At 43.8% G+C, this 27,768-nt stretch overlaps 3 protein-coding genes and 1 pseudogene across 3 annotated transcripts; 2 read left to right on the forward strand and 2 right to left on the reverse strand.

The window, feature by feature from the left end:
* On the reverse strand, nucleotides 229–1,634 carry LOC8063222 (3-oxo-Delta(4,5)-steroid 5-beta-reductase). Its single transcript, XM_002467624.2, has one exon. The coding sequence runs from the start codon at nucleotides 1,570–1,572 to the stop codon at nucleotides 346–348; it is 1,227 nt and encodes a 408-aa protein (XP_002467669.2). The 5' UTR covers nucleotides 1,573–1,634; the 3' UTR covers nucleotides 229–345.
* Nucleotides 6,924–8,599, forward strand: LOC8063223 (3-oxo-Delta(4,5)-steroid 5-beta-reductase). Its single transcript, XM_002465047.2, has one exon. The coding sequence runs from the start codon at nucleotides 7,191–7,193 to the stop codon at nucleotides 8,379–8,381; it is 1,191 nt and encodes a 396-aa protein (XP_002465092.1). The 5' UTR covers nucleotides 6,924–7,190; the 3' UTR covers nucleotides 8,382–8,599.
* On the reverse strand, nucleotides 15,797–17,884 carry LOC8066262 (skin secretory protein xP2). The gene is made up of 2 exons (XM_002467625.2): nucleotides 17,139–17,884; nucleotides 15,797–16,215 (listed from the first exon to the last, which is right to left on the reverse strand). Exons 1-2 carry the CDS (start codon nucleotides 17,763–17,765, stop codon nucleotides 16,135–16,137), a joined length of 708 nt encoding a protein of 235 aa, XP_002467670.1. The 5' UTR covers nucleotides 17,766–17,884; the 3' UTR covers nucleotides 15,797–16,134.
* LOC8063224 lies at nucleotides 22,792–24,282 on the forward strand (annotated as a pseudogene).

The raw sequence follows: 27,768 nt of genomic DNA on the forward strand, positions 1-27,768 counted from the left end.
GCTACAGTTCCGCGAAAATGTTGATGTCACACCATTGTTACCCTGCCGTTCGATAATTTGTCTCACACAAATAAAACAATTTGTCTCCAGCAAGATACTATACGAAAAACATTTGCTACAAGTATAAAATAGCACAAAGGAGTGACAACAATGCAAGAAATGCGCAAATAGAGAAATATCGATGTCTAATCGCCACAGCCAATTGATGGATAAGGAAACATAGAAACATTGCCGGAAATAGAAACTTTATTAATCTCAGTTGATCATTCCATGTTTAAACGCTCTCTCCCCAGGTTCATAGAGAACGATGCATTCCAGCTATTGGCAGCCCCAAAAAGAAAGGCATCAGGGAACAATTCTGCTAGCCTTCATCTTCCTGATACATGTATCGAAGCACCTGACAGTATCATAGATGCTGTGGAATCCAAACTCCTTGCTCTTGTTCATGGTCTCCACATGTTCCTTTTCAGCATTGACCACGGCATCCACGAGCCACCAGGTGGTGATGTCGTCGAGCTCTGTCTCAACGAGCCCATTCTCGTTGATGATCTCCGCCCACACAGGCTCCTTCCCGACCATGGCCTCCTCTAGCTTGAAGCGCTGGTCCTCCCCCTCGTACCCAGCCCACGGCACCCCGAAGTAGCTAGCCAGAATCGGCCACAACTGCTTCCACTTGAAGACGTCCCCGTTGCCACAATTGAATGCCTCGTTAGGGCGCGCCATCATGGCCGCCCAGATCGCTTGCACAGCGATGAGCCACGCGTCACAGGCATCGCTGAACCCCTCCCAAGCGACGAGGGACCCAGGCCAGCGCAGGACGGCACCCTCCTTGCTGCAGATGGCGGCGTAGACACAGAGGCTGGAGACCAAGTTCCTGGAGCTCCGCGGCGAGAATCCCAAGATGGTGGCGGGGCGGTGCACGGACCAGGTGACGTCGCCCACGCGGCTGGCGATGCCGTCGATGAGGGCGTCCTCAAGGTCCGGATAGTCCGGGCGCGGGAGGTCCTCGGAGAAGGGGCCGAGCCACCCGTCCTCGGCGAAGGCTCCCCTCACAGGCGGTTGGAATGGGTCGGCGGACTGGTTGCGGCCGCTCTGGAGCGCAACATGTTTGAGATCTGGGGCGTTGGGGATGACAGCGGAGAGGACACTGGAGAGCATGGCGCGGTTAACCGTGTGGGCCTCGGTGTTGCTCCAGCCATGGCGCGGGGCCCACGTGACGTAGAAGACGTGGGTGATGTCCGTGAGGGGTGCCAGGGCCTTGGTGACCGCGGCGTCATCAGCGAGGTCGACGTGCAGGTGGATAACGGTGGGTATGGGGTCGTTGTTGGAGGAGAAGGAGGAGGAGGAGGCAGTCATGTACCAGGGTGGCATCGGGCGGCGGGAGAGCGCGTAGACCTTCTTACATGAACCCACGGGGTTTTTAGGGTTCTCCAGCAGGAGCAGGTTGATGAGGGCAGAGCCGACGATGCCAGTGGACCCGATGACGAGCACGACCTTCTTAGTCCCCTCGCACTCCATCTTGTGTTCTAGTTCTTGATCGAAATCGAAATGGAGGTGGGGTGGGAGCGACATCGACAGCGAGCGAGGAAAGCAATAGGGAGGTGGAAAACAGTGGGGAGGCGGAAAGCAGTGGGGGAGACGGGTTATGGGTTTTGTGCGTGGGGGACTAGGGGTAGTCAGGGGGCGTGAGTGTGCCCATTGGAAAAAAAAAAAACTGTGGGCGCTCATTGAACCGCTCATGTGTCCCTAGCCTTGATGTTTGTCGTGTGACGTGGAAAACAATCGGAGGGTGATTCGTACGACACATCTTGCTATGGGAAGGACCGAGCCATCTGGCGTTATAGAGCTGAGTAAAAGGACAGGACCGAGTCGTTTACACCTACCGTCCGATGGAATGGGTTTCTACCCGGCATCAAGCGGACTGTGGGGCGCACGCACCACACACTGGACCCATCACCCACTGATTTTTTTTTCTCCCAGTAGCGGTAGCTTTTTTGGCTTTTTGTCATCAAAGAATTACATTTCTTCTTTCCACTCTAGGCTAGTGAAGCCATGGTATTTTTTTTCTTTCTTATTTGGTTCTCCAAGTCCGCACCTATTCCCGACTGTCGAGCAGAGTCGTAGGCACCAAAGAAGGGCCAACCGTTCGTGGGATGCCCCTATCACTTTGTGCCTAGTGGAGCTTAAGCCCCTTGGAGATTTTCATCCTAGATCCACCACTAGTCATAGGATTTACTACCAGAGTAGTATTGTTAATATGTTTGAGAAATATTTATGTTTATCAATTCTGTCATATTAGGAGTACACAATTATAGGGAGAAATCCACAAAAAGGAGAAAATATAAAGCCTAAATCCAAAACAGTCATTGCCTCTTTAGTGTTAGGTATAGATATAGCCTCTTTAGTATTAGATATGGATGTAAATGTAAAAAAATAATAAACAAGGTCACTATTAATTTTCTCTATAAAAGATTTTGTCACTAAATTATTGATGCAGTATTGATTACAAAAATAATTGTTTTCATTAACATCTAAATAAATCAATAGTCCAAGAACTAAATCTTTGTTTTCATCATCGCACAAACCAATTCTTGACACGTCAGCAAATAACTCCTTGTGAACTATAATTAAACATTTTATGGGTCTAAAAAAGTTACAAAGCTCGATATTTAATTTAAAATCTAATTTTTTTGTGTCTTGGAACAAGAAACCAAAATAATCTCTCAAGGTTATATTTTAATTTGATACAAATTTAATAGGACATTGTCATATTAATGACAACACTAAGTTATGTTGTGGATATCATAGTCATCGTAAAATAAATTACACATTTCAAGTATTATAGAAAGGATAAATTATAAATAGAAATTATATCATTATCATAGTCTCTTTCCACTAAGGTTTGAAAGCTTTTTTTCTCCCATTACAACGCACAAGCATGTTTTGCTAGTATTATAAAAGTAGTAAAATAAGGAGATTTATGTAGCGTTAAGTATGCAAAGTAAAAAAAGTATAAATATAATAGAGTATTTAATTTCTACATAATTATAGGACAATAGAAGGTTGTTCCAGCATATCCTAGAAGCCCATGCCTAGCTAAGGTCTACGCGGGAGAAGCATGAAGCTAAGGCCCTATTTGATTTGATTGGCATTGTTAAATTTTAACTTTCATCACATCAAATGTTTAGACACATGTATGAAGTATTAAATATAGGCTATTTATGAAACTAAAAACATAGCTAGAGAATAATTTATGAGACGAATCTTTTGAGCCTAATTCGTTCATGATTAAATACTAATTGCCAAATAAAACAAAAATACTATAATACCTGTTAAAGTTTGACACCTCCGATCAAACACACCCTAAGATGTGGTGTGGCTCCATTAGAGGAAAGGGGGATGGGAGCAGGAGAAGCATGAGGCTAGTATAGGGCTTGTTTACTTCCACCCAAAAATCCAAAATTTTTCAAGATTTCTTGTCACATTAAATCTTTAGACGTATGCATGGAGTATTAAATATCGACGAAAATAAAGACTAATTACACAGTTTGATCGAAATTGACGAGACGAATCTTTTGAGCCTAGTTAGTCCATGGACCATATTCCAAATGCTTACGCATAGACGCGTGAAATGCCTAAATATGAGGAACTTGAGGCACATTGTGATTAGGGACACTATGGACATTAGTGAAATCAACGCCATCAGATGGAAACCCATAACTAGTTATTTGTACTATAAACTATAATGTCAGTCTCAATGCATAGTTTTATGGCACAGTTACCAAAACTATAAACTAGGTAACCGAGCCACATGAGTTTCATGGGGATGAAACTCCTCTCACATCTGATGAAACTCCTTCATTTAATGAACCTACCAAGTCAGCAATTTTGCTTATGTGGCATCCTATTTATGGCCTGTTTAGATTTGAAATTTTTTGGTCTAAAGAGAAAATTTTTTGTGAAATTGAGGCAACTAAACGGGGCCAAAAAATTTTGGGGCCAAAATTTTGGGCTGCAACTGTGCACGCACTCCCATAGAAGCCCACCAATGACAACATGCAGTTGCAGTTGTCATTGGTGGGCTTCCATGGGAGTGCGTGCACAGTTGCAGCCTAAAAATTTAGCCTTAAATTTTTTTAGCCCCATTTAGTTCTTAGACTCCAATTCTAAAAAAAAATTCTTTAAGACAAAAAATTTCAAATCTAAACGGGCCCTTAATATGCACGACACTCACATGAAACATGCATTGAGACTGGCCTAATAGCTAATATAAAAATTCCAGCAAAGCCTCAATCTATTAAGGCCCTGTTTAGTTCGCGAAAAAATTTAGATTTCGCTACTGTTGCACTTTCGTTTTTATTTGATAATTTTGTCTAATCATAGACTAACTAGACTCAAAAGATTCATCTCGCAAATTACATGTAAACTGTACAATTAGTTATCTTTTTTATTTATATTTAATGCTTCATACATGTGCCACAAAATTTGATATAATGGAAAATATTAAAAATTTTGGGGAACTAAACAAGGCCTAATCTCTCCACCAGCCATGGTGCCAGTGAGACCACCGGAGGGGAGGAGATCGAGATGGCGTGTGGATTCACCTCTTTGCGCTGTAGATGGAACACGAACCCTCCATATATGGTTAATTACTTCAATCAGGCCATCTGCATTTTTAATCTTTCTATATACGTTGCGGGCCCAGCCGAGCTGGTCCACGATTGGCCCAACCGATGTCGTGATAAATAGTGGGCCGTTTTCAAGCTGAAAGTGACTTGGGCTCTTTTTGTTAACCAAAGGACATGGCTGCAGACAGGAGGACAAATGGGCCAACCAAGGCCTTGTTTAGTTTCCAAAATATTTTGCAAAGTTTCTCAGATTCCACGTCAGATCAAATTTTGCGGCAAATGTATAAAGTACTAAATATATATAAAAAAATAATTAATTGTATAGTTTATCTATAATTTGTAAAATAAATTTTTTCAGCCTAGTTAGTCCATGATCAGACAATATTTATTTGTCAAATATAAACAAAAATACTATTATTTCTATTTTGCAAAAAAAAATTGAACTAAACAAGGCCCCAACCAAGGCACGATGACGATGACAAGCAACCAATTAGCTCAGTTGGTTGATGGGCTAGGCTTAATTGGGCTGAGCATGACTACAGGAGTGAGTTTCTTTTCCTACCCTGATAGACTAATTATCCAGGAGTAGACTGAGAGGAATTTATATAGTCTAATTAATACATGATTAGCATATATTTATCATAACATTATATTATTAAATCATAGACTAATTAAATTTAATAGATGTACCTTGTAAATCAGTCTCAATCTGTACAATTAGTTTTATAATTAATCTAATTTTAGGGCAAGATTGGCACATGTTTCACGACTTATGGTGAGCTATTTTTTTGTTATAGTCATTTTCAAAACAGTTTTAGAGGTGAAGCAGTTTTTTCCTCCACCCATAAAGACATGAGTAAGGATAGAGCTAGAAAAAAAGTAGTTTATTCCATCTTTCTCTTAGTTCTGTCTCTCATCGCTACATGAAGTTGCCAAACAGTTCGATTTTACCTAAATAGTTGTTCGTGAAGTTGTATTCCAAAAATACTAACCTATGACAAACAGAGTCGTACGAGGTGTTTGGAATTGCTTTGTTCTGCTTTACTCCATGTTTTTTTAGATCCGCTCCATGGTTTTTAGCCAAATGATTTCACCTCCAATTGCGAGAGCACTTGCTCCACAAACTTCTTTTTTTTAGAGCTACATAGAGTTTGTAAAAAAGAATTGGTGAAACAGTCCCAAATACCTTCTTAATACTTTAAATTAGCGTCAAGCATTCGATATGACAAAAACTAAAAATTAACTCTCGAAACCAAACATCCCCTTACTGTCGTCACTCCGTGGTGACTGCACCCAGACGGAAGCGACATGGACCGACCATGGCGAGGACCGAGTTGGCCATGCAGCTCGCGGAACATGCCATCGCCGACGCTGAGCTCAGCGACGACGACGGTAGTGTTATTGCGTGGGAGCAAGTAATTGTGAGAGTCGCAGAGGCCAGGTGGATATATTTACTGCCACAGATTGAAACCGTGAACCGTGTGTTCCAAACCGCAAGCATAAACATAACATCTATTAGAGCAAGTTCAATAATAGAGCTAAATGTTTGGCTACAAATTAAGTGATTAGAGTTAAGTTATACAATAAGTTATCTTATATTTATCTCTAAAACATATTCTCTTTCCATTCCTTCTCACAACACTTGTTATTTTGACCCACCACTACCTATGCATTCGTGCTCAGCTTGGTGCTTGCATGAGAGTCAAGCTATCATCTCTCTCCTTTCTTCTCTTCTCCGCATCAGCATTAGCTTGGCTATAAACCTATTAGGGCACTCACAATGCAGACTCTATCATAGAGTCTAAAGTTATTTATTAGCTCGAACAATGTGGACTTGGAGTCTTATTTTTTCTACCTCTTTCTTCAATAAATATGGTGCCACATCAGCAAAATATCATAAATAATATGTAATTAAGTGTCTTGGACTCTGTGATAGAGTCTTGCATTGTGAGTGCCCTTAGTATACTTACTCTTAGAGCAGTCCCAATAAAAAAATCATAACAGTTTCTAATAGCTTAGGATATTGTAATAAAAAACTATTTTCTCTTCTCCCTATAATAAATCTACTGTTACGTCAACAATTTGCTGGATAATTAATAGAGATAAAAACTATCATAAATATTCTATTAAGACTGTCTCTATGATCAGCTTGGATTTTTTATATAAGGGGGGACCAAAAAAGAAGGCTTAACCGGACCATGAACAGGCCTAGCGCTGTGACACGATGAACATGCGCCGCCGCGTCGGATCCCAATCGACACAAGAACAAACAACCACCGCCGGCCGCCGCGCACGCACCGCCCCCCGGGCCGGCCCCGCCGCGCAGCGCAAACACACGTGTTGACCCCAGCCTGCCAGAGTGCCAGGCAGGCAACACGGGGTGACGCGGACACGGACCCCCCAATTATTCACACACACCCGTTCACCGCCCGCAGGCAGGCAGGCAGCCAGCCAGACAAGGGTCTTCATCGCCCCTGCTCTGCTCCTCTCCTCCCTCCCTCCCCAATCCCGATCCCAGCCCCGCCGCCGCCCGCCGCCAAATCCAGCCCAACCCGCGCCGCGATGAGCTGGTGGTGGACGGGCGCGATAGGCGCGGTCAAGAAGCGGCAGGACGAGCAGGCGGCGGCCGCGGAGCCCTCGTACCAGAGCGTGGCCCTCGTCGTCGGATCCACCGGCATCGTCGGCACCTCCCTCCTCGACATCCTCCCGCTCGCCGACACCCCGGCCGGTCCATGGAAGGTCTACGCCGTCTCGCGCCGCCCGCTCCCGCCCTGGTCCCCGGCGCCCTCCCCCGCCGTCACCCACCTCCACCTCGACCTCGCCGACGCCGCCGCCGTCCACGACGCCCTCACACCCCTCACCGACGTCACCCACGTCTTCTTCGTCGCGTGGACCAGCCGCGCCACCGAGGCGGAGAACCGGGAGGCCAACGCCGCCATGCTCCGCAACGTGCTCTCCGTCGTCGTCCCCAACTGCCCCGCGCTCGTCCACGTCTGCCTCCAGACGGGGCGCAAGCACTACGTCGGGCCCTTCGAGGCCATCGGCAAGGTCGCCACCCCGGAACCGCCCTTCACCGAGGACATGCCCCGCCTCGACTGCCCCAACTTCTACTACGACATGGAGGACGTCCTCTTCGACCACGTCTCCCGCCGCGGCGGCGCCGTCAGCTGGTCCGTGCACCGCCCCACCACCGTCTTCGGCTACTCCCCGCGCAGCGCCATGAACCTCGTCGGCAGCCTCTGCGTGTACGCAGCCATCTGCCGGAAGGAGGGCGCCACGCTCCGGTGGCCCGGCTCCAGGGTCACCTGGGAGGGGTTCAGCGACGCCTCCGACGCGGACCTTATTGCCGAGCACGAGATCTGGGCCGCCGTCGATCCATTCGCCAAGAACGAGGCCTTCAACTGCAGCAACGGGGATATCTTCAAGTGGAAGCAGCTGTGGCCGATCCTCGCCGATCACTTCGGGGTGGAATGGGCTGGCTACGAAGGGGAGGAGAACAGGTTCAGGCTCGAGGATGCCATGGCCGGGAAGGAAGCCGTCTGGGCGGAGATTGTCAGGGAGAATGAACTTATAGCGACGGAGCTTGACGAGATCACCAATTGGTGGTTCGTCGATGCCATGTTTGCCGTCGAGACCCAGCTTCTGGACAGCATGAACAAAAGCAAGGAGCATGGCTTCCTGGGCTTCAGGAACACTGTCACCTCTTTCAACACATGGATCGAGAAGATGAAGGTCTTCAAGATTGTTCCTTGATTCGTCCCTGCAATTCAGTTCTCTACTGTTGCTTTCACATCCTTTCTGCGCGCGCCTTATTATCTTGCCCATTTATCAACTTCCAGGTCTCTTGTAATTTAGTTCTGTTTCATACATTTTGCTATCTATGCCTGGTTTGCATGTTGTATACTGTTGTATACTAGGAACAAATAAAGATGATCAACACATTGCAAATGAGTTATTCTTGTTCAGCTTCAGTTTGATTGAATTGTGTGTGTGTGTGTGTGTGGATTGATTTGAATCACTAACTGAATGTTTTGTTGTGCATTGCTTTATCTGTGAATCAGTTAGTACACCAATCAATTTTGTTTTACCCCATCTGTGGTGCTTTCTTGTAAGGCTCTGGTTCTTCGATTGGTTGTCGCTCCTTTCCTTGTATCAGTAAATATGTTTTAGAGATCAACACATTGCTCATAAATAAGTTATTCTTCCTTGGCTGGCAATAATTGCCTGTAACTGTGTGAACATTGAATCATTGATCGAATGTTTTCATTACAAGCATTGCTATGTCACTTCATTGGCTGTCAAAGCTCACTATCAATGTTGATTCTTTCCTATCTGCTCATTCTTTTAAATCTGTACATGTCCTTTGTCTACTATTGTGGATCCTTTTTTTTTCTTTCAGTCACATTATCTAGAGATGGTTCTACATGTTTTGAAGTCACTTAAATCTTTCGTTTTCGTATTAATAATCAGTGTCTTGATTTCTTTCATATCTTTATCCTTTCTCAGTGATCAAACGAATATACCACGGCCTTTACAAGAAAGTTAGACAACCGAGCAAAGAAGCCTTGCAAGCAAGGATGGACTAGGATGCATTAACACTTACTGCAGCGAGTCTTTCCCTGCTACACATTTTCCTGGAATTTGGTCTCTCAATGCGACATTGTTACTTGTCTCAGTGAGTCGAGGCCAATTTTGCCTTGGATGCCTCATCTTTTTTGTCCAGTTTTTCTTTTTGCATCGGATGGGATGGAAAACCTGGGGGCACGACTTGTTGGTTTGAGTTTATCTGCTTTTTAGCTACGGAAGAGTGTTTTTATCTCACAATAAATTAGCATCAGCGGCAGCCGCAGAAACCATCAGTTTTCTGAATCTGGAGTGGTCCAATTGAGTTAGTCTCCTGTGTCTGGCAAAGTAGTTGAAGCTCAAGGAAGGCACGTCTTCTCTGTGCGCTAATTGTGATTGCGATTGATTGGTGGTTGTCAGCATCTTGGCTAAGTCACCGATTGGCTCTTGGAAATCTGATTTGGGTTCTGCTTCCTTCCGACAAAAGCAGAGAGAGACACGGCACAGCTAGGCTGCTCTTCAATCATGGACCTCTGTTGTGTTGTTCATCAAGTATTTGTATACTCTGCAACAGAAACTCACGTTGCGTGGTTGCAATTTTTTTTCCCTTCCATTCCGGATGTGGATGGGTACTGACGGCCTATCCTGATGATGAGCGATGACGGAGGTGGTTTGTGATAATCCCAGGAATCGCTCGTGTCCAAATGACGATGCTGTGACTGGGCTCTGTTCGTTTAAGCCTATCTATCAAATCTACTAATAGTACTTGTAGCTATGGCTTTTCAGCCAAGCGAGGTAATCGGCATGTTGAAGAATTGCGCCACGGTGGGGGTGGTTCGTCTTTTCTATTGCTTTTGCTCCAGGCTAGGCGCTGTGAGGCGGTGGTTGCTTGGTGTCTGGCGTGGGATGTCGGTGAAAACTGTGCTTGGTAGACTTTTTGTTGCGATGGCGGTGTCCCTTGGGACTGTCGGTGAAAACCGTGGAACTAGCTCGATGTCGTCGGTGTGGATTAGTTCCAGTACGAACCATCACCATCGCTTCATGTTCTTGTTTCCGGCCCAGAAAGGCGATTGAACTGGGCTAGATTGGTTTAGCCCATTACACGTGTGCGAGTTTTTATTTAGAAAAAATTCTACTTTTCCTCCACCAACTTTCATGAAAGTATGTTTTCCTCTCTCGATTTTAAAATCAGGCAAACTATCTTTTTCAACATTTCAATCCATGCATTTAACATCCTTAGAGCGGTTTTGAAAGTGGTTTTGCTATAGTGAATGATGGTTTTTGCTACAGTGGTCGTTGTTTTGTCTTTTTTTTTTATTTATTCTAGCTGAAACTTTGAAAATCATAATAAATCATAGAAAAATCATAAAATAGAAAATCTAATTTTGTTAGACCCCACATGAGTAGATCTACACAATGACATATAATATGGTATGCTTTAATATAAAATTTTTGCTATAAAGGTTTTGTCTTTTTTTATTTTCATTTATTTTGGCTAAATCTTTGAAAAATCATAGTAAATTAAAAAGTCATAAAACCTAATTTTGTTAGTCTCTACATGAGCATATATATACAGTGAACATATAATATGGTATGCTTTAGTAGACCAAAAAATCCCAAAAAAGCCACAAAAGGCCTTCATAAAGGCAATAAATTCTGCATTTTGAATGGAACTAAACATGACCTTGAAAATTTTGACATTTTGCATTCCAATATTCCAAAATAGTTGATATTTTGTATTTTACATTTTGTAGAGAACTAAACACACCCTAAAAAGCTACTCCCTCCGTCCTTAAATGTCTATCGTTTTCGCTTCCTAAGAAACAATTTTGACTAAATACATGTTAAAAATATTAATATTATAATATAAAATTAGTACCATTGGGTAGATATTTAAATTAGTTTTTTAATAAATTTATTTAAAAATAGAAATGTTAAATGTATTTTCTATAAAGTTGTTGGCACGCAAAACATGTGATCAATATTTAGGGATAGTGGGAGAACATTATAAAAAAAGTAAATAAAATACTAAAAAAATATAGACTTTCTCGTCTTCCACCTAACGTTCAAGGATGATGATATAATCAATCAAGTAACACCCACTATTCAGCGGCCCTTGAGTTTTTGCATGCGGGAAGGCTGACTAAGGCCCTGTCCCCACCCAAAAATTTTTCATCCATCCCATCGAATCTTTAGACACATGCATGGAACATTAAATGTAGATAAAAAAATAAACTAATTATACAGTTTAGTTGAGAATCACGAGACGAATCTTTTAAGTCTAGTTACTCCATGATTAGCCTTAAGTGCTACAGTAACCCACATATGCTAATGACAGATTAATTATGCTTAATAAATTTGTCTTGCAGTTTCCTGACGAGCTATGTAATTTGTTTTTTTATTAGTTTCTAAAAACCTCTCCCGACATCCTTCCGACACATCCGATGTGACAGCCAAAAAATTTTCAGTTCCAATCTAAACAGGCCCTAATTGTTGCTCCTTCGCGTCCCACGTGTGGTGTTGCTATCAGCAGGTCAGTGCTGTTGCTGTATCACTGTATCTGTATGAGGCAACTGACACATGCATTTCGTGTGCGAGTGATTTTGTTTGTTTGATTTTTTTTTTCTGAAAGAGAGTGGTTTGTTGATTGTTCCCTTTTTTATTGTGGGAAACAAATTGATTGGTTTGCTATGCTCTTGAAGACGTTTTTTTAAAAAAAAAAATCTCTTGAAGACGTTTTATCCGAAGGGGATATATTTCATCGTGTCGAAATGCATGTGTCAGTTGCCTCATAGAGTGATACAGTTCGACACCACCACGTTAACGTTGATGACTACTCCTGTCCTATGAACTGTAGTCTCCACCACCACAAAGTACTATTTTGGTCTTCGAGTAAACCTCTTTAGTAAACGGTTGATATGATAATATTTCAGCTTAACTATTTTGCAAAATTACCTGTTAATGAGTACTGTAGTATGCAAGCCGCTTTGATACGGTTCCCAACCTTGTTTGGATGTCATTTTAGGTCCTCAAATTTATAAAATGTATTTTTAGACCTCAAACTTCTCTTTGTGTGTAGTCTGGCCCCGAACTTTTCGAAATGCTATGTTTAGATAATAGAGCTTGTCTTTGTGTGTAATCTAGGTTCTTAAATTTGCCATAGTTTGGCACTTTAGGTTCAAAAACACCTGATCTGCCCTACATCATGACACCATATGCTATAGTAGTTGGATCTATATCTCATTCTTAAATAGGACAGGAACTTAATAACAAAAGTAATCATTCGCCTACCTTGTGCACTAGATTTGGCCTTGTCGCCACCACACAGGAGGGATGATGAAGGCACGGTTTGGGGTGAAGAGTTGGTGACTGTGATGTGATGCCACACAAGATTGGAAAGCTAGGAGAAGAGAGGCGGGCATGGAGATGGAGCTTGAAGAGAGGAGAGCATGTAGATAGTGCGCTAGAGGTTGACATGTGGGTTTTCAGAGCTCGTTTAGACCTAGAGAACACATTGTGACAAGTTCGATGGCTCAAAAAAACATTTGAGTGCTTTGTGCCTAGCTAGATGAATTTCAAGACATTTTAAGCATCAGAAAATATATTTTAAGAGTTCAAGAACCTAGATCAAATCACAAGACAAATTTAAAGACTGGTAGTGCATATCTTTCCTTGAAATGATGCAACCAACTAACCGCGCGGAAGACGCTGCTTGAGCTTTGAGCCTACGGCGTTGAAACTTGAAACCATTTTCGTTGAAAAACAAAGAAACGAATCATCAACCATCGCTAGTATAAGGTGGCGCGTGCAGCACCCCCGTGAGAAAAAAAAATGCAAAGGGATGGATATGTTATCGCTTCAGAAGTTAACAACTCACTGACCAATAGGAAGAAGACTTCCTTCATCACAAATTACAAATTATTTCAAAAATTGAAGAGTTAAAATATCTCAACTTTGACAAATTTTATATGATAGTAACATAATAACAATTATAATACTTATTATTAGATTCTTCATTAGTTATATTTTTATAATAATATCTATATAATGTCATAAATCTTTTTACTTTTTTAATTGTTTTAGTAAAATTTTAGATACTTTGACTCTCTAAGATTCTTGGAATGACTTATAAATTAGTATTGAGGGAATATATTTCTGCGCTGGTAATATGTAAACACATATACCAATGCCCTTGTTTAGTTCCCAAAAAAATTTGCAAAATTTTTCAGATTCCTCGTCACATTGAGTCTTGTGGCACATGCATGAAGTATTAAATATAAACTAAAAAAATAACTAATTATGTAGTTTATTTGTAATTTACGAGACGAATCTTTTGAGGCTAGTCCATGATTAAACAATATATATCAAATATAAACGAAAGTGCTACTCCCTCCATTCCAAATTGTAAGTCATTCCAAAAATCTTGGAGAGTCAAAGCATTTTCAAGTTTGACCAAAATCATAGAGAGAAATACTAAGATTTGTAACATAAAGTGAGTATACTATGAAAATATAATTTAGAAAGAATCTAATGATACTTAGTTGGTATCATAATAATAATAATTTTATCATATAAATTTGGTCAAATTTAGGATAGTTTGACTCTAAGATTTTTGAAATGACTTACAATTTAGGATATATATAGAGTACAATGTTTATTTTGCAAAAAAATTTGCAGCTAAACAATGCCTATGTTTCTCAACCTATACACTGCACCTGCAATTCATGTACACCCTTCATCGAGTCTGCAGGGTTGTTGCCGGCGGGCAGCAATGAGCTGGTGGTGGGCACGGTCTGTCGGCGCAGTCAGGGAGCGCTAGGATGAGCTCGCCGCCGTGCCTCAGCTGTTGGTCTAATTGTCAGTGTCATGTTGTGTCAGTGTCGGTGAGATGTGGAGGCGGGGAAACAACAACTGAAGCCAAGGCAATGGATCAGGCGGGAAGCTGGAGTTTGAATTGGCGGATGTCGACATGTGCAGTTGTGTTTTACCCCTCTTGTATCCGTGTGCGTTTGTATCTCTAGTACTTAAGCGTGAGACCACCTTGTGGTCAGGTGAGCGCGTGTGTTGAGGTGTGGTTAACACCAAAGAACTCCCTGAGTTCGCTATTGTATCCGTCAGAACACTAAGTGAAAAAGGGCACTATCTCCCGGTCGTTCTCTGGACAGTTGCCAAGGTGTTCGTGCAATTCGCGTTCGTGTTCTCTGTGCATTCATTTTCTAGGATAGCCACAATGAATTGGAGTGTGATTCGATCTTGAAATCCAACATCGGCGTTCGGGTCCTTCCAGAGCGTCGCCCTCGTCGTCGGCTCCACCGGCATAGTAGGCACCTCCCTCGTCGACATCCTCCCGCTGCCGGACACCCGCGGCGGGCCATGGAAGGTATACGCGCTCTCCTGCCGTCCACCCCCGCCGTGGTCCCTACCGCCATCCTCCTCGCTGGCACACATGCACGTCGATCTCACCGACTCCTCCGCCGTCGCGCGCCGCGGACCTGCTCACCGACATCACCCACGTCTTCTACGTCGCCTGGTCCCCGCGCGCTACCGAGGCGGAGAACCGGGAGGCCAACTCCGCCATGCTCCGCAACGTGCTCTCCGTCGTCGTCCCCAACTGCGCCGCCCTCGCCCACGTCTCCCTCCAGACGGGCACCAAGCACTACCTGGTCAGGTATGCATGTTCAGGTATCATATGCATGGCCAGGTATGCATGGTCAGGTATCAACTGTTTCACTTGTATGCCTTCTTGTGATAAACACGTTTGTTCTCCATGGTATCTTTGTATTGTCGGAAATAAACATGAACCTGTAAATTTAAGCTCGTTCATATGCATGCGAAAGAATCATTTGCTATTCTTCGTTGAGTACCCTGTACGCGCCAATTGCAAGTTGCAACTTCTGCGCGAGCAATTCTTGTGGCCACTAATTTTGCAGCAGTTTGCACTGACAACAACCAGGTCAAGGTGATCCTCGATCGGAGGCCATGGCCGTTGGCCGGCCGGGAAGGAGGCAGCGGCGACGGAGATCGCCAGGGAGAAAGATCTCGTGGGAGTCCATGGTGAGGATTCAATGAGATTAAGCAGGTAGTGAACTAATCTCCTCCTTAATGCTGTGCAATCCAATCACTGACCGTTGCTCAAGCGTTGGAGTAGCCTACAACTTTTTTTTTTGAGAAGGACTACGAGTAGTCCAAAATGTAAATGGCGCTCTGATTTTGGTTTAGCACCGTGGAACTGTGAACTAGGCGAGGCGGCTCAACGTTTCGCGCAACTCACGAAAATTGGGAAGAAACTCTTGCAAAGGCCGTGTTTGATTTGGTACCGAATCCAGCAAGTCTGAACAATCGGTCCAGCAGGCCTGCAATGGCCCATCAATTACCTCCTGCTGCCTGCTGGTGCTTCTGAACATTCGGCCCAGCAGGCCTGTAATAATGGCCCATATATAGTAGAGTACTGCAGCGGCTGCTGTTGCTGTGTTATGATATGATATGATATGATGAACTTATTATGAATTTATGTTCCATCAAAAAAAATTTATTATGAAGTTATGATGATGAGATGAGAAGAAGAAAAAAGTACCAGAAACACGAAACCAACGATGGCGCAGAAATGGAGGAAATACCAATATATAAATAATACATAAATAAATATGAACATTACACGGGCAGTGTCCCCTCTCTCGTCTCTAAACCACACTCTCATATCATATCATATCATCTCTGGACTACTAAAGCAACAAAAGAATTCATCCGCGCACAAGTGAGTCATTATCAATCGATGTGATGTGGGCCCTACTACTACTGACTACTACTACTACTACACAGAAGAAATACAGAGCCATTCTGTGGTAAAAAAGAAAAAGTGAAAGCAGGAAAAGGAGGAGGAGGAGGAGGAGGAGCAGCAGCAGCATCCATTCTTGTGGTAAAAAAGTCGCAAAGCATCCGGGATCTAGGCCAGCAGAGCCGCCGCGCCCAGCGCCACCGCGACGGCCGACGCCATCACGCCCGCCACTGTCCTCCCCGCAGCGCTCTGCACGGCAAACCAAACATTTTCACAACTTTAGCACGTCACTAGAGTAACCTTTATTTTTATTTAATTTTTTGCCACTGTCGATAAACAAACTACTCCGTCGAAGTTTTGGACGCGGTACAAGCCCACAGCAGGCGAGAAGCTCGTGCCTTCGTGCGTGCGTGACCAAACAGCGTGGCGCAGTCAACACACTCGTGCCTGTTTGGTAACGGCCATAAAAACGGTGGCTAAAGTCCAGAAGCAGTTGATGCGGTGCGTGTCGGTAATGTGTCAACTGCTGGCAACAGAGCCGAGAGGCAACGGCCCTTCCTCTGCTGTAATTGTCTATCCGGCGCACCAACGGCTCCCATTTGGCCACCGACGGTGACACCCGTCTCATTTTGCATTTGGAAGTACTGTAGTGTGTACTACCGTTCTTGGGTTCGGCAGACTTGCACTACTAGGCTCGACAGATTCTCCATTTTTATTATAATAATAATAATAGTAATAATTCCTAGTTAAGTGACAATGTTATTCATGTACGGTCCAAGTAATAATATACCTAAACTTTAGTAACTTTAGCTAAAGTTTTAACATAGGCCTTGTTTAGATCCAAAAACTTTTGGATTTTAACATTATAGGACTTTCGTTTTTATTTGATAAACATTATCCATAACTAGGCTTAAAAGATTCGTATCGTGATTTACAGATAAACTGTGCAATTAGTTATTTTTTTTATCTATATTTAATGTTTCATCCAAGTACCGCAAGATTCGATGTAATACAGAATCTTATAAAGTTTTGGATTTTTGGATGCATCTAAACAAGGCCATAATAACTAAAAAAACTAAAATAGTTTAGCTTCACTGGCCAAGTTAGCGAGGAAAACGAACGGGCCTAATTGAGGTCGAGCAACGGTAATAAAATATGGCGAGCAAGCGTACCGCGGTGTCGGCAGCGGCGGCGTCGCCACTGGGTCCGGGTGCCTCGGCCGCGGACGTGGGCGCGTCGGCGGCGGTCTTGGGATGCTTCTTGGCGACGGGGGCTGGAGCAGGCGCGGACGCTGCCTTCTTCTTCTTCTTGTCCTTGGACGACGACGACGGCTTCTTCTTCTTGGCGGGCGCCGGGGCGGGGGCCTCCACTGGCTTGGTCTCGGGCGCCGGCGCCGCGGCGGGCACCTCGGGTACGGGCGCTGGCGGCGAGGCGGTGGGAGTGGCGACGGGAGGCGTCGCCGCCACGGGGGGAGTCGCGACGGGAGCAGGCGTGGCCGGGGCAGGAGCGGCGGCCTTGGTCGGGGGCGCGGGCGCGGGGGCCTTGGCTTTGGTCTTCGTGGGTGGTGCCGCTGCGGGAGCCGGGGAGGTGGTTGGGGCGGCGGCCGGCGCTGCTGGGCTGGCCTTGGAGGAGGACTTGGGCGCGGGCGCGGCCGGGGCGGCGGACGGCGTGGATGCGGACGCGTCGGAAGGTGAGGAGGGCGGCGTGGCGGCCGGCGCGGACGCGGGGGACTGCGCGAGGGAGGAGGTAGTGGCGCAGAGCAGCAGGCAGAGGAGGATTACGGTGCCCCGCGCCGCCATTGCCAAACGTTTGTTGCGTGCGCGCTGCTGATGCTCTCTGGTCAGGTGGTGCTGTGCGAGTGGCAACCGTTGGAGTGGAGTGGAGCGGGTGGGAGCGGAGAGCGAGGTGGAATGGAAGTGGCCGTGGCAGGAGCAAGGGTGCCGCGCAGGATAAATAGGCGGAGACTCGAGGTCGAGGGGAGCTAGCGCGAGCGACGGGCCCGAGCGGCTTGGGGCGGACCGCGGACGGGACGGGACGGGGAACGCACGGCCGGACGCGGCCACGTGGTGGGGTGGGTAGTCGTAGCGTGCCGTTGGGGCGGGCGGTAGCCGGTAGGTGCGCGCGGAGCGGAGCCTGGCAGGTCAGGTCAGGGCAGGGCAGGGCGCGCGCTGGGTCCGGTGGACGGCGGTGTCGGGAGCCGTTGCTGGCTGCGGAGTGTCGGCGGGGTTTCCGGACAGAAACAAATGACGATCGAGCCGGTGACCGGTGAGGCCCTCCAGCCTTGACGCCAGCAGCAGGCTGTTTCCCCGTCGTCGTCGCCGAGCGCCCGAGCCCGCTCCGTCCGTGGTGCCTCGTCAGGCCGTTGACGCGTGTGCTTGGTCACGTTTTACCGTGCTGCCCGTCCAAAGTGTCCAACTTCACTTGCCAGCAATGGATCGGAGCTGGTTGCCGCTGCTGCTGGTGGTGCATGGCTTATAGGTGTACCGAGATTTCTGGGACGGGTACGGGCGTCGCATCCTGGACGATGTTGCACAAGTGTTGTTGGTAGACGCGCTCTCGGTGTGGTTGGTGTGTACGACCGTAGGACAGGAGTAGCCGAGTAGTAGGAGAGATCCATCACACACACACACACCAAAGGTTCTTTTTTTTTTTTTAGACTTGTCCGTCTACGCTACAAGATGAAGATCAAGTAGCCAAGACGTCGACGATGCGGCAATGTGCCAATGCACAACTTAACACTCCCGTCCAGGAAAGGACTTTTTGTACCAAGACTGTCGACGCATACAACCCTGCATAGACGGGCGTACGCCAGCATGGCTTGATTGAACGCATTGCCATCCTTCCGTCCCGTGTCGGTCCTCATCAGCTTTGCCCTACGCTTTAATCAGCCAGCTTTTTGTCTTGCAAGCCATCTGTTTTAATTTCAGTTTGTTTTTAACGTTGGCACGCAGGTTACACAATTATTAACTGTAGGAGTAAATCCGTGTTATTAATTAGTTAGGCCGTATGAAAGCTAATTGTGATGCGCGATGTATCATTACCATGTGGACCGAAAGTGAAAAGGCACAAACGGGTAAAAGGGGCCCAAAAAAGAAGCAAGCAAGGCTCGCTAGAATGATCGGCAGTCGGTTGAACCGTTACTGTCAGCCTAGACGAATATGTAACGGAACGCTACGTGATCAAGGAAAGAATGATCCATCTATCGCTCCCCTATTGTGTCCACTGTTGTTTAATAATGATATGTCACTGTTGTTGCAGTGATACAGCTAGCACCCATCTTTTTTTTCATCTAAAGTCCGGTCTGATATGATTTGTTAAACCCAAGGTTAATTAGACCTCTCTCTGAATTAGGTCTCTCAAATGAAATTTTTTACTACAAGACGAGTCTCTGCTGGAAATCCTTTTAGATTCTTGTACCTCTGAACACGGCAGCTGGTTTGGGTATTTGCTTTCAGAGGACTCGCTGAAAAGTTTGGATTCTGGTGTGCTATGTTAGGTAGAGAAACCGAGGAGTACAAGACAAAGAGAATCGGATCATCTGATCGCCACAGACAATCTACTGTCTTCCCATGTCATTTTTTCTCTGTCCTCGTAGCAAAATTTATTGCATGCTAGTCTTCTTAAACTAGATCTCAAGGAGTATGAAATTTGTTCTTGCTGAAATCAAAACAAACGGTACTCAAAAGAACTCCGAACCTCTGTTTCATTTTCATCTGAAGACTGAAAACATCGATCATGTCATGCCCTCCAATCAGAATTCAGAAGCACCACTTCGCACTGGAAAGCAATTAAGCAAGCAAAATGAAAAATGTACTGATGGTCTCTCTCAGAACTAGCTCCATCTCTTGGAATGAGCAACCACACTTTCAGATGATGCTTAAGTGCCATTTGCTGGAAAATAAACGACGACAGGGACAGAGACAAAGTCGTGTAGGTCTTCCATCAAATCCTAGCTAGCTACCCTAATGCTCAAATTTTGGTGACAAGACAAGCGTGCGTTCATGCATGCAAAGACCGATCGTTGTGTGTGTGTGTGGTCTGTTGCACATCTAAGCTGGGGTGAAACTGGCCTTCAGCTCCAATTGCCACTTGATGTTTACTTCTAGACTGCCAATTTGACATGAACATGGACTTGATGACGTTGAATGTTCAGATCGGTAAGTGGCAACGGACACAAAGGAAACATGGACATCGTTTTCTATCCAGAGTAGAATATATAGTTTTTACATAAAACTTAAATCAGATTAGTATTTATGATTTGGACTGCATGCTCATGCATGCCTTCGTGCCAATTCTGTCAGAAATCTAGTTCCACAAATTCAGACCTGCTGTCAAAGGTTGCAGGCATAGACTGTGCGCTGCACCGACGATTTCTTGGAATACGGGTGGGTTCAGCCCAGTATCCGTGCGGCCGAGGAGTTCACCCGAGAAAAGATGCAGGTTTGGCCCAAAATCATTTTTTCCATTTCTTTTCTTTTTCTTTACAAAATTGTATATCTCATGAAGATCTATAATTTTAGAATTGGTTTCATCCGATTTCATTCGAACAATTCCAAAAAAATAGAATTTCAAAATATGGGAACTTAAAACATATAGATTATTAGATAAATCTGGATTTGTATTTAGAACCAAAAAATACCCAAAAGTGTAGATAAATATTTTAATACATATAAATATTTATCAATAAGGAAATTTAATACATATCTTTTATAAATATCTAAAAAATAAAGTATATTTTTGGCCCCTCAACTCTTTCCTTTGTCTGACTTTCGCTATCAACTATCAAAATCGTTTTATTTTGGCCCTCGAGGCAGTTCTGAGTGGTTTTGAGATGGTTCTAGGGCCAAAATTAAACGCTTTTCATAGTTGAGGTACTAATGTTAGACGGTTTTGTAGTTGGGGTTAACATTAGAAAAAGACAAGAGTTGAGGTCCAAAAAAGGACTTAATCCATTTTAATTTCTCCTCCTATTGAACTATATCTATATTCTCCCTCTCATATTTGTACATCAAAAAAAGATTATTTGAAATGCAATATGAACTCTTATTTTAAGTTAACTTTAATAAACTCTAAAATGCACAAGGTGCAACAAAGATAGTTGGCATCAAACCTTTTCTTTAATAACGGTATGGATGGTTAATAGAAAAATAGGCATAACAGTTTTTGAATTAACGGTTTTTACATGATGGCAATGGCGGTGAGTTGCCAATAGTATAGGGACACTTTGGCTTCAAATTTCTATTAACATGTTAATTTTGAGACCATTAGAGTTGATGTGGTGCCTCCTCTCGGTAAGATAATAGATTTGCGTGAGAGTTTAATTTTGAAGCGAAAAATATATAACAGAACTGCGTGGGGATTTTTTGAATTGAAATAAAAAAACAACATGTAGAAGCTAGATCAATGTCATCGAGGTCGAGAGAGAGACCAAAGAGACCGTATTTCAATACATTATCGTTATCACCGACTCGTCTGAAATCAAATCCGAGAAGAATAGGTATCAATCAACAAAACCTAAATTTACAAAGAGATCATAAGTCCCTACTATTGGAGCTACCGGTTACACGAGAAGAGGGTGCCAAGACGGTGGCGCATGGGATGGCGATAGTGGCGGCGACTACAAGAAACGAGCGGTTTCGGGTGAGAGTTTTCTTGTTTACTTTCAAATTTTTTTTTACAAAATATGAACAGTAACATTTTCATTTGTATTTGACAAATATTGTTCAATTATAAACTAACTAGGCTCAAAAGATTTGTCTTGTCAATTCCAACCAAACTGTGTAATTAGTTTTTATTTTTGTCTATATTTAATACTCTATGCATATGTCTAAAGATTCGATGTGATAGAGAATCTAAAGGAACTAAATAAGGCGCTGGTGGCTGTTGTGTCAAAGGATGTTTTTGGGGACGTTGGCAGCTCCATAGTTGACTAATAAGAATCGTGCTCCTCGGTAACGTGAAACCGTTCACACTGGGCATCCTCACCTCTATACGGGCCTTGATGCGAAAAGTTTTTGAATTTCGTTACGGTAGCATTTTTATTTGTTTGTGGTAAATATTGTCTAATTATGGACTAAATAGGATTAAAAAATTCATCTCGTGATTTACAGATAAACTGTGTAATTAGTTTTTATTTTTGTCTATATTTAATGTTTCATGCATGTGCAGAAAGATTCGATGTGATGTGAAATCTTAAATTTTTTTTGATTTTTGGGTGAACTAAACAAGGCCCTAGTGGACTACTTTTTTTTTTTCTGTTTGCTTGCGCATGCCACATTGGGCTGCTACTGCCCAAATCACATGAGCCCATCCTTGCTGTCCACACTGGACTTAGACCTAGGCCTTGTTTAGTTCCAAAAAATTTTGCAAAATTTTTCAGATTTCCCGTCACATCAAATCTTTAGACGCATGCATGAAGTATTAAATATAGACGAAAATAAAAACTAATTGCACAGTTTGGTCGGAATTGACGAGACGAATCTTTTGAGTCTAGTTAGTACATGGGCCTTGTTTAGTTCCAAAATATTTTGCAAAATCGACACTGTAGCTTTTTCGTTTGTATTTGACAAATATTATCCAATCATAGACTAACTAGGCTCAAAAGATTCGTCTCGTCAATTTCGATCAAACTGTGCAATTAGTTTTTATTTTTGTCTATATTTAATACTTCATGCATGTGTCTAAAGATTCGATGTGACGGAGAATCTGAAAAATTTTGTAAAATTTTTTGGAAACTAAACGAGGCCATGATTAGATAATATTTGTCAAATACAAACGAATGTGATACTATTCCTATTTTGTAAAAAATTTTGGAACTAAACAAGGCCCTTAAGACCATCCGGGCCCTTGGAACACGAAAATGGTGGTCAGATTAACGCGGCATCGACTTGGTCTGGTCAACGAACTCCGGTCGTGCAAGCTAGCTCTCCCGAATGACTGCCATGCCATGTGTATTTTGGCATCGTCCATGGGGCCTGAGCAAGAAAACGGCCCGGAACACTCTTACGACCTGGAGCTGGAGGACACACACACATCCCAACTAACCTTTTCTCGTCCAAATAATCTCATCTCTCTCTCATGTCCAAATACTGGATCAACTACTGATGTGATTATTAGCCTCTGTAGGCGGGGCGCCGGTGAGAGATTAATTAGTCCAGACTCCAGAGACCCATCGCAATCATGGCGGAGATGGTCGGGTCCATCGTCGTCGGCGAGGTGGTGAACCGGACCTCCGACTTCCTCATCAGCAAGCACAGGGAGCGTCTGAGCACGCGGGAGGCCATCGAGCGGCTGGAGATGGCGCACATCAAGATGGAGGCCGCGCTGGAGCTGTCCGGCCGCTGGCAGCAGGCCACCGACGCGTCCCTGCTCCGGTGGCGCCGCAAGCTCCGGCGCGCCGCGGACGAGTGCGACGCCGCGCTGCACCGGTGGAAGCTGCGGGAGCTGCAGGAGGAGGACGCCCGGGAGCGGCTGGCGCGGGCGCCGCTCCCGCGCCGCGTCGCGCACGCCGTCCTGTGCTTCGTCTCGGGCCTCCTCCTCCTGATCGCCCGCGGCGGCCGCGACGACGACTGGTCCCGCGCCTGCGCCGCCGTCCAGAGGTTCGAGAGGCTGGCCGGCGGCGCCGCCGAGTTCCTCAGGTGCGTGGAGTTCGGCAGCGCGCCGCGGAGGTGGGGCGGCTTCGGCGGTGGCGGCCTGTTCGGCTTCGGCCCCGTCGTTGGGAGGCTCGGCGTCGGCGGTGAACACGCCAGCTACGAGAGGCTGCAGGGAGGAGCTCCTCAGCAGCAGCACCGCTTCTTGGACGCTGGGCCTGCAACTCCGGCGGAGCTTTGGGTGGACAGCACCAAGCCCTGCCGTGCTTACCCAAAGCGTAGATCGTCCGGGAAGAAGCTGCTGCTGGTATGAAAAATGGAGACGGCGACAGCCGGCGAGAAGGCGACAACCCGGCCGGAGATGTCGATCTGCTCCAGTTCTAGACTTGCAGTCAAGTCAGCAGGGCCACCACGTCACAGCAGCTCTGGCAGCAGGAGGTTCCGTCTGGGCTGGAGAGCGCGCGGTCACTCTCACGGTCACTCCATTAATTTGACGTTCCTATATATCTGCTCTGAAGGGGACAAATTAGGGCCCAATTTGTAGACCGTACCGTGGAAAGTTCATCCAGTCTATGGTCAAAATCGTAGTGTTTCGTGGTTTTTCACGGTTTCTGGATTGTTGGGAAGTCTAAAGTCCTGATGGCTCTTTTGGTGCAGCCAGGTTCAAACGGATTTATAGAATTATTATAGCATGCCCACATTTGAGATAATTGTTTCTTTCATGTTACTGTCATTGTGAATACAACTTGTTAAAATTATGGATGGACCAAATGGGTCAGGACCAACGGGTGCCACAGAGCACGGCTTGGGATGGAAGTGCTGTGCTTAGTTGATCTGTAAAGCATAAGTATGGCATAGTTGATCTGATCTCGTCATGTTGACCTTGACGACTCACCTCTAAACCCTAGTCCCAAATTCTCAATCTCACATACAGTGGCGGAGCTAGGATTTTTGGCTGGGTATGCCCAACAAAAAATTTTCATATACAAACTGGTAAAATCTATTTAGCAATTCGATAAAATTTCTTAAAAAATGTCCAACAATTTGGTACACAACTATTAACGCCTTGTTTAGGTGCAAAATTTTTTGCAAAATGGACATTGTAGCATTTTCATTTGTACTTGATAAATATTGTCGCAAATTTCAGACAAATTGTGCAATTAGTTATTTTTTATCCATATTTAATGCTCCATGCATATGCCGCAAGATCCGATGTGTCAGAAAATCTTAAAAAAAATACAAAATTTTTGGGAAGTAAACAAGGCCTAAATGGCATAAGTCGTATGTCCATCGTGCGTTTGGAAGGAGCGGCCGAGAACAAGTGCGAGACGAAAGGGAATGGACTTTTTTTTCCGAGGCCTTGTTTAGTTCTGAAAAGTTTTTGGATTTAGCTACTGTAGCATTTTTATTTTATTAGACAATTAGTGTCCAATCATAAATTAATTAGGCTTCAAAGATTCATCTCGAGATTTACAGGCAAACTATATAATTAGTTTTTGTATTCGTCTACATTTAATACTCTATGTATGTGTCCAAACATTCGATGTGATAGATGAAAAATTGATAGGTATGAAACTTACATGTATGTTTTATTGACTGGGCCTAGGATATGCCATATGCCATATCCGTGCCACCCACTGGATCCGCCCATGCTCACTCACCCAAATGCATGGTGCTTCTTCCTTGGCTTTCCAGCTCCCCCTTGCCTCCAAATATAGTGCAGCGTCGTAGCTCCACTCTAGCGGTCAACTAGGCATGCTAACACTTGGACCCTCTAGATGATATCCACACACATTAGATCTTAAAACAACCTTCCACTCCTTTTGCTTTGAGAGAATGCATTAAGCGGAACTAGAGATCATGTTTGCTTCAGGTTTGCTTGTTGTTCTTGGTAGTTGCTGCCATCTTGATGGCTTGGAGTAGTAGGACTCTAACTCTACGTGAAATACTCAATTAATGATTGTGAGGTGCTCTAGAGATGATCTGTGATGGGCTCTTGTGCTCATCTTTGTTGAAGTTTGTGAAGAGCAAGTCTAGTGGAATAGAGGTGTTTAGAGTGCCTTGTGATCGAGCAGGTTTAGAGACCATGCCCGCAAGTGAGGAGGCAATCTTGAAGGTTTACTTCTTTATACTAGAATTATGTAGGTTCTCACCCTAGGATAGTAGAACACTAGCTAGAGTAGAATTATTAGGGTCTTATTTTGGTCTAATACTTTGCCCCATGTGTTTTTGAACTTGTATAATTTTATTTTAGGCTATTCACCCCTCTAGCCATCCAAACACTAATTATTAGCTTCTGGAATTAATTCATTCGTCGTGTATATACTAATTATTAGCTTGTGAGAAATGAAGCGACGGCCCAACTTATTCCATTGCATAAATCAAACAAAAAAAGTGAGTAATAAGAAGGTGATAGACCATCTCATACTTCAAACCAAACATATGCTTAATGATCTATTTGGATCTCTTAGGAGCCGTTTGGATCCTTTCTTAATAAATTAGACTATTTGGTTTGGAATCTAACATTTCACTACTTTTTGAAGTTCATGTATAATAAGGATATCTCAAATTCATAGAATGAGGGATGAAAATTAATTTTATACATGACCGTTCTGTGTTTCTACTTTACAACTTACAACACACTCTTCATTTCTTCAACTTGCTCCTCTACAATATAAATGCAACACAAAAGTATCTTTCTCATATAACCAACAATAATATAAAATATAATCCATATACAACTATATTAGTTTAATTCCAAGGAGGAAACGGACCCTTGCTTTTACTACTTTTGAAGGATGATGAAAGAGTGGCTACCGACACGGATCGCGTGAATAAACTTATCAAACCATTAACGTTGGAACGTCGGGTCAGCAGAAACTAGACGCGCGTGTGCGTGTTCGTGGCCTCTGGCCGGCCCTCTGCTCTGGGTGCCATTAGAATGAGATGGCTACTAGTTTATTCCTAGATTCTTTATCTATCTAACAAATTATGGCTGCTACGCGAGATGAGCCAACAATAAGTGTTGTACAGCCAGAGCCAGGGAGGAAATGATAGCGACTTTTCTGAAAGCCAACACTGACGGTGATAGTTTGTTTGGATGAGGCTGCTATCTAAAAGTCAACTGGCGGTGATAAATTTACAGAACCTAAGCTCGCAAACAAAAATTACAGAATCTAAAATACACGTATACAGTAGTGGGGCTGTTCAAACTAACAATTCTTATTATGAAAAAATATTTTCTAAAATTTATACTGTTACTGTTTTGTACAAATAAAAAATCCCCTTCACTTCACTGATGAGCCCGGGCGGCTGTCTAGGTCGCTAGTGGTTTAGCCACTACTGAGTATACATAATAACCAAACAAATGGTTGTGTTACGATACACAAGAAATCTAAAAAAATAAAAAGAACACTGAATAATTATAGAAAAAAGAATAAAATTAATTAGTCCCTAAGTCTTTAACGTTCATTCATTCGATCAATCTTATTCTTAGACAAGGAAAAAAATCATAGTAAATAAATGAGCAAAGAAGATAAAAAGGTAGAAAGACTAATTCCAAATAATATACTCATTTTATTTAGTCCTAGGTAATAAGAAACGAGCAAAGAAGATAAGAAAGGTAATAAAAAGAATAAAATTAATTAGTCCTATGTCTTTAACGTTTATTCCAATTATAAGTCATTCTGACTTTTCTAGATATACTGTAGTTTTTATTATGCATCTAGACATATCCTATATCTAGGTATATAGCGAAAGGAATATATCTAAAAAAACTAGAATGATTTATAATTTAGAGAAGAGAGAGTATAATATAATTTCTTCGAGATGGAGTAAAAACCAAAATCATGTGGTGATTTATTTTTGTATCTTGCATTCCATTCCTTCCAAAATATAAGAGGTTTTAGTGTGGTCCTAAATCAAACTTCTCTAATTTTGATCAATTTGTAGAAGATTAAAATAGTTAAAATACCAAATAAATACATTATCAAGATATATTTTGTGGAGGATTTAATGAAACTAAATGTTGTTACATATGTTTATTTAATTTTTTTATAAACTTGGTCGAAGTTATGGAAGTTTGACCTAGCAGAAAACTCAAATCTCTTATGTTTTAAAATAGAGGGAGAAATTGGTTGCGTGGTAACTCCTATATAAACCACACAGCTCGGTTGTTACTTTTCTAGGGACATATTGGCTCCGATTCTAGACT

This window comes from Sorghum bicolor, chromosome 1 (genome assembly GCF_000003195.3).
Source record: "Sorghum bicolor cultivar BTx623 chromosome 1, Sorghum_bicolor_NCBIv3, whole genome shotgun sequence".
Taxonomy (NCBI): domain Eukaryota; kingdom Viridiplantae; phylum Streptophyta; class Magnoliopsida; order Poales; family Poaceae; genus Sorghum; species Sorghum bicolor.

What these genes read in the sequence shown, in the direction of transcription:
- LOC8063222 (XM_002467624.2), bottom strand. Translation starts at nt 1,572, where the DNA reads ATGTCGCTCCCACCCCACCTCCATTTCGATTTCGATCAAGAACTAGAA.
- LOC8063223 (XM_002465047.2), top strand. Translation starts at nt 7,191, where the DNA reads ATGAGCTGGTGGTGGACGGGCGCGATAGGCGCGGTCAAGAAGCGGCAG.
- LOC8066262 (XM_002467625.2), bottom strand. Translation starts at nt 17,765, where the DNA reads ATGGCGGCGCGGGGCACCGTAATCCTCCTCTGCCTGCTGCTCTGCGCC. An exon ending in CCGCCGCTGCCGACACCGCG is followed by an intron (nt 16,216 to 17,138) that starts GTACGCTTGCTC and finishes TTTGCCGTGCAG; the next exon opens with AGCGCTGCGGGGAGGACAGT.